The sequence below is a fragment of the Ixodes scapularis genome, unplaced genomic scaffold, assembly GCF_016920785.2.
Source record: "Ixodes scapularis isolate PalLabHiFi unplaced genomic scaffold, ASM1692078v2 PGA_scaffold5__190_contigs__length_132052651, whole genome shotgun sequence".
Taxonomy (NCBI): Eukaryota; Metazoa; Arthropoda; class Arachnida; order Ixodida; family Ixodidae; genus Ixodes; species Ixodes scapularis.
Window position 1 is genome coordinate 32,979,337 of NW_024609880.1, and position 6,861 is coordinate 32,986,197.

General features: G+C 45.6%; 2 protein-coding genes across 2 annotated transcripts; both read left to right on the plus strand.

The window, feature by feature from the left end:
- Positions 1-1,920: 1,920 nt before the first annotated feature.
- Positions 1,921-3,144, plus strand: LOC121048365. The gene has a single exon (XM_040504609.2). The coding sequence runs from the start codon at positions 1,921-1,923 to the stop codon at positions 3,142-3,144; it is 1,224 nt and encodes a 407-aa protein (XP_040360543.1).
- Positions 3,145-5,331: 2,187 nt separating this feature from the next.
- LOC115313435 lies at positions 5,332-6,598 on the plus strand (the record flags this gene model as incomplete). Its single annotated transcript, XM_029972404.4, has 1 exon — positions 5,332-6,598. A coding segment is annotated over one exon (1,218 nt), but the record flags the coding sequence as incomplete, so codon positions are not given.
- Positions 6,599-6,861: the final 263 nt, after the last annotated feature.

The following is a 6,861-nucleotide window of genomic DNA, read 5'->3' on the forward strand; positions in this document are numbered from 1 at the left end:
CGAAACAAAAACTTTTATTTTCAAGGGTGGATGTGGCCAAGGGTCTTTGGCAAATTCCCACGGAGGAAAGAACCAAAGAAAAGACAGCGTTTTCGTCAACAAGTGCACTCTAACAGTTTAACTTCATGCCCTTTTGCATTACATACTACTTCAGCTATATTCACGAAGCTAATGCAAAAACTGTTGAACGGGATCCCAGACGCGCATTATTTCATTGATGACATCCCAGTCGTGACAAAATCGTGGGGTAAACACATGGAGACATTTGGATGTTCTTTTGAACGCATACGAAAGGCCAACATCACTATCAAGTCAAAGAAGTGTGAGATAGGATTTATGGAGATCTTCTTTTTAGGACACGTCTTTGGCATGGGGAAGATGTCGCCAGATCCTAAAAGTGTACAAAGAATTCAAGATATTCCAACAACGCGAACGAAGAGGGAAGTCAGATCGTTCCTGGGACTCACTGGATTCTACAACGAGTTCTTAGAGGACCATGCTTGTCTCGCTAAACCTCTGGTAGAGTTAACTAAAAGATAGCCCGGACTGAAGTTGAATGAGGACCAGAGCAAGAAGAGGCGTTCAAGCAGCTAAAGAGCAGATTGGTGCTACCTCCTATTTTTGTTGGCGCCAAACCCAGAGAAGGAATTTTCGCTAAAGACGGATGCCTCTCACGTAAGCATGGGAGAAGTGTTGCTTCGAGAACAATATGGTACATTACATCCCGTAGCGTAGACGAGCAGGAAGCCCAGCACTGCAGAAAATTAGTTTGCTAGAGTGAAAAAATAGTGTCTGGCGTTGGTATGGGCCGTCGCCAGATGTAAGTTTCTTCTGTATTGCAGAACCTTCAAAGTCCAGACCGGCCATAAGCCTTTACAGTTTTTGAACAATGCCAACCACACTAACAGTCGAGTGATGAGAAGAAGCATGGCACTACAGGAAGTTCATGTGATATTATTTTGTTTTGTCGCGAACTGTTTTAACATTTTTTGGAGAACGGGAAAGCTTTCATGCGATTTCATATCAAGCATCAGCTAGCTGGCAACCATGATATTAAAGGAACACTGACAGGGTATTTATGCTCGCCGAGGTTTTTAGTTGTACGTGACATATGAGAGCTCAACTACCCAGAACAGAATTTGCGGCTCGAAATTCGGTTTCTTTCCGCCCGAAAACCGCCGATCAAGAACTGGCCGGTTCGAGTCTCGCTCACTCTCTTTTCCGCGGTCACGGGCCGTTTTCTAAGGTATCGATGCGACCACCAAATTTAATCAAAGTCGTGGGTCACTGAAAACGCACACTCAATATTAAAGATAGAAAAAAATATGAAACCCATTTTTTGTGGCTTCTAAAAAGTTGCAAATACGTTGATTGAAAAAAAAAAGTTCCACAGACTACCGGAAGCATTCTGTGCGTTCGTCGTTTCGCGTATCGTGGGACTCGCGGGGACGGCGATGGCAGCGGACGACGGGCGTGGGACCTCTATTTCATAACTGTCGTTCGCGGTACCGGCGAATTCTGCCTACTTTTAAAAGAGATTTTTGGGACTGATCAAAAGAATTGGTATTCATCCCGTACGACACGCCCGACCACCAAGCCGATTTGCACGAAGACGTCGCCGAGACGTCGCTCCATTCTCGTGGCTGAAGACATCGCTCGCGCAAACTTCAAGCACGACGTGTCTTACTTCGAGAAGAATATGCACGCGTACGATTTCTTTTCTAGGTGCGAATGTCGCCAATGCATGGTGCTTCCCGAGTTCGACCCGGTAGTGCTTTTGCTAAAGGGAAATCGGCAGCAAACTTTTCAACTTACAGTTTACCGGCTGAAATATTAGTAAGGAGAGAGATCCACCATTGAACAAATGCTCCAGTAGCTCGAAGGAGGAAGAAGAAGCCGTTCGGAACGGCAGCAAGGAATATGATGTCTGGTGGAAACACCGTATCGGCCACTGGCCGAGTTAACCCCGTATCGTCTGACAACAGTACAACCGACTACAAGGTAATCGTTCCCCGTTTTCCAACAGGCAACCTGATTTTAAACTCCGTATTCCTGCATGCAGACATAAGCGCTAGGCCTTACTCAGCGCCAGACTTTCGCGACGCCCTCAGAGACGTAATAGATCTCCAAGATGTAAAGGCAACCGGACAATACCAAATGAGTCACATTTGGATGGTCACCTGCACAAACGCGCTCGCGAAAGCGAAGCTGTGTCAACAAAGAGAACTTCTCGTGAAAGGACGAAAATGTCTGGTTTTAGACCCAGACACTCGCGACATCAAGATAAAAATAATTTGGCTACCAGACCATCTTGAAGACCGACGCGTCGCTGAGGCCCTGCAGGCCTACGGAACCGTGCGGAGCATGAGCCGGGAGAAATGGAGATGCCCCGGCATGGAACATATGGACACTTTAAACAGAGAAGTGAACATCACACTTCACGACGACATCACGATTGAGAAAGTGCCACATCTCCTGAAGATTTTTGGATGCCAGTGCCTCCTACTCGTGCCAGGCCGCCCACCTCTATGCCTCAGGTGTAACAGAGTGGGGCATGTTCGCCGCCAGTGCAAGACCCCCCGCTGCTTTAAATGTGGACGGTACGGACACACGACTGATACTTGCGTCACAACGTATGCTAGTAAGCTCCTTGGACCAAGAACCCAGGAGGCCGAAGAACAGAGCGAGCTGCTTATGGATGTCACGGAGGTCCTTGACGCATCGGGGCACACACCACCGGCATCAACGATCGAAAAGTTCGTGGAGCAGGAGCACCCAAGAGCAGCACCTGCCATCAACGAATGCAAGGATGACCCTGGGGGCCCCTCGGAGCTACCTCCGCCTGACGAGGACGGCGCGTCATACTCATCATCAGGGTCAACGATTGTCGGCGAAGTTGATACAGAGTGTGACGAAGAGCATGACGAGGTAGTCGTGGAACCCACCACCATCGTACCTGCCTTTGAGACATCGAGACCATCCGATGAACCAGAAGGAACCTCAACGCCCCTCCCGACCAAGAGTTCCTCTGCCGACGAGCTCCCTTCCAAGAGGTCCAAGAAAGACCGCCAGCCGGCAGGGGTGAGGCACAAGCCATACTCCAAGCTACTGGGGAACCTCAAGGGTACAGAGAACAACACCTAAAATGTTCTGATGTATCCCGCCCTTCCATTACATATTCTAACGCTAAATGTAAGAGGTTTAGGGTCTAGAAGGAAGCAGTTTCAGCTGTTGCGTCTTTTCGAAAAAGAGAAAGTGGACGTTGCGGCAATACAGGAGACAAAATTATCTACAGATGAAGGCATCGCGGGCGCATTAGAACCTTTTCTTAAGGATTACGAAATCTGCGTTAGCCAAGCCAAAGGAGTCTCCGCCGGATGTTTTCTTTTTTTTCGTAAACAGCTTGAGTTATCATCAGTTTCCATTCTAAATGACCTGGAAGGGCGGCTTATTTCCTGCGACATTTGTTTTAGGCAGATAAATTGGCGCTTTATCTGCCTGTATGCTCCAAATACCCCTAGAGAAAGAACATCATTCTATGAACTAGTTTCGCCGCTTTTCGACACAAATAGAACAACAGTTGCGATGGGAGATTTTAACTGCGTTTGCAGTGCAGACGACCGATCGGTGTCACAAACTAGGTATGACGGAAGTGCCGCCGCTCTACGGAGCACGCTTCAAGACCATAACCTTGTTGATGTAGCTTATAAAAAAGGTGAATCGATACGCTACACCCATTTCCAAGGAACATCTCACGCACGATTAGACAGAATATATGTCTCAGGTGATATAATCAACTCAATGAGCAATTACCAAGTCAAACCAGTTTTCTTTTCTGATCACTGCCTGGTATCAGTCTGCTTTGGGCCGCGCAGACTCCGAGGTGTTCATCAGCAGTGGGAACACTGGAAGCTCAACCTGAGGCTTCTAAGTGATGAGCAATTTTAAACTAACATCTCCTTACTTTTGTCGAATACATTGCAAAACATTGACATGCACATCTTTGCAAAATGGGATAGTTTCAAACAAGAAGCAAAAAACATCGCAATCGAACGCGCTACAATTGCATCATATATAAACAAACAACAGCAGCGCGACCTTTTTAAAAATTTAGTAACCCTTCACGAGCTTGAATGCTTAAACCCAGGCGCGTACAGCGACGATGTTAACATAGTACGAGCCCAGCTTCAAAAGTATGAAACCGAAAGGTACCGCGGAGCATTAATTCGCTCGCGGAAGAAACGCTTTCTCCTCGGCGAACAACCAACCAAAAGATCTTTGGATGACGAAAGACGTAACGCGCTGTCAAAGGAAATAATAGAAATTAACAAAGATGGTTTGATACTCACCGACGCAACTGAGATAGTCAAATCTTTTCACCAATTCTATACAAATATATTTGGAACAGTAATACCCACAAAAGACAAGACTGAGATCGAACAGCTACTAACAGAGATGCCAAAACTTGACGAGGAAGATCGCCTTTTAATTGAAGGCCCCATAACATTAAACGAAATTAAGGCCGCCATTAAATCTCTCCCAAATGGGAAAACACCAGGACCCGACGGACTAAGCGGTGAATTTTACAAAAAGTTCCAAGACATTATATCTCCTGTTTTACTCGCTATATTTGAAGAATCCTACATACAGAAAACTCTTCCCCCTTCATTTTACCGTGGACACACGGTATTGCTGCCAAAAACAAAAGATCCTGGAATGCTTAAAAAGATGGAAAACTACAGACCAATATCGCTCTGCAACGTCGATTATAAGATCTACGCTAAAGTTCTCAATGAAAGACTTCAGTGCGTAATAGAAAAGCTGGTAGGTGAACACCAAACTTGTGGCATACGGGGCAGATCTATTCAAACGAACGTACATGTTGCCCGTTCCGTCCTAGAGTCTGTGTCAGACAGTAATGGCCAGGTTGCACTTGTACAAATAGACCTTACAAAAGCCTTTGACCGCGTGAGTCATTCATTTCTATTTGCCCTTCTTGAGCACGTAGACCTGGGAGAGACGCTTTTGGAAGGTATTCGACTTTGCTACATGCATAGTTCGACAAGACTGAAAATCAATAACACACTTTCTGATGAAATTAAGATCAAATCTTCCGTAAGGCAGGGCTGCCCTCTATCTCCCCTCCTCTTTGCATTGTATTTAGAGCCCTTATGCCTCAGCATCCTGAAAATAGAATGTATTCGTGGGTACTCTGTGGAAAATGTCGAGGTAAAAGTCCTCGCATACGCAGACGATGTTGGATTTTTTTGCGTTGACAAGAAGAGTGTCGAGAAAGCGCTTGATCAAACAGCGCGTTACTGCGCAGTCACTGGGGCTTCAGTGAATCTATCCAAATGCAACGGATTCTGGTGCGGTTCCTGGGCCACAAAACCTCGTTTTTTTGCAGGGATAGAGTGGAATCAGAGTCCGATCACATATCTTGGAGTACCGCTCTCACAAATTCGTAGTAGCTCGACGTACTGGTCCACCCTAGCGACCACACTGAAAAGGAAGGCTGATGCGTGGAAGGGTAGAGATATTTCCATCTTTACTAGAGCAAGTGTCTGTAATATATTCCTCGCTTCAAAGCTGATGTACGTTCTTCAAGTGCTTCATTGCGCTCGAACAGACATCCAAAAATTCCATAGAATATTCGCCACTTTGATATGGTGCTCAACGTGGGAACGTGTTAAAAGGGACAACCTATTCCTCCCTCTCGAATCCGGTGGTTTAGGACTGTGTCACATATTTGTCCGCCAGTTAGTGTCGAGATTCTTTTTCTTTAAAAATGCCAATCACGAGTTCCTTAGAGTCATACTCCAATCACGCCTTGCTGAGAGTTTAAGTTATCTTGTTGTTTCAACGGGCGAAACGTCGAAAAATAGACCCTGGGGATTTTTAAAGGAAGTTGTCGATACCTTAAATTTCCTGAAAACACGGTTTTCATTGGAATATTTGTTTAGCGTGTCCAGGAAGACACTGTCAAGGAATATTACGGAAAGCTTGTTTTCACTACCACTCTATCGTACCCGTTTCACGCTAGAACCCATCAATGATGTTCTCAAAAGAGTCAAGAAAATGGGCGTGCCTCCCTCAACCAAGACGTTCTTCTTCAAATTGCATACATCAACCCTACCAGTAAAAACTTACCTCCAGGAAAAAGGAATATTTGTACCGTGGACTGTTAATTGCAGACTCTGTAACAAGCCAGAGACCATAGAGCACTGTTTTATTTATTGCAACGACGCGTTTTTGTTTTGGGATGTTCTACAACGCACGCTAAAGAAAGATCTAATTCTTAATGACTACAGTCTCCGCTTCCTCCCGTTCGCTGAGAACGAAACCGTCCCGTACGACATGTTCGCTCTGTTGGGACTTCATAGTCTATGGAAATGTCGCGTGATCGACAGACACGCAGAGAAACCCCGTACTACAAAATCTCTTTTTCTAGAACTGGTAGCGCAAGTGAGGAGCGTATACGCTTCACCTCACAGCCAACCAGAGTGGTTTGCCCTGTTCGATGCATGTCTGGGTCTCCCAGATTTCTGAATGCTCTATTGACGATATATCCTTCTGTGACCATTGTGTTACACTCGTCGACGCAATTTCTGTCTCAATTTATCACATCCACTGGCCACATGTATAAGATGCCATATATAAGGTGTGTGTGTGTGACATTGGTATGTAAATAAAGTGCGAAAATGAATGTCTTATAACTGTATATACGCATAAGTACCCAGACAGCACACGACGCCGGGCCAACATTGGTATTCAATTGGCAAACAATGGTCCAATATTGGGCCAATATGGCCATCGTAAAACCAATATTGGTGGTACAGTGGAATATACTGGCCAACGTTG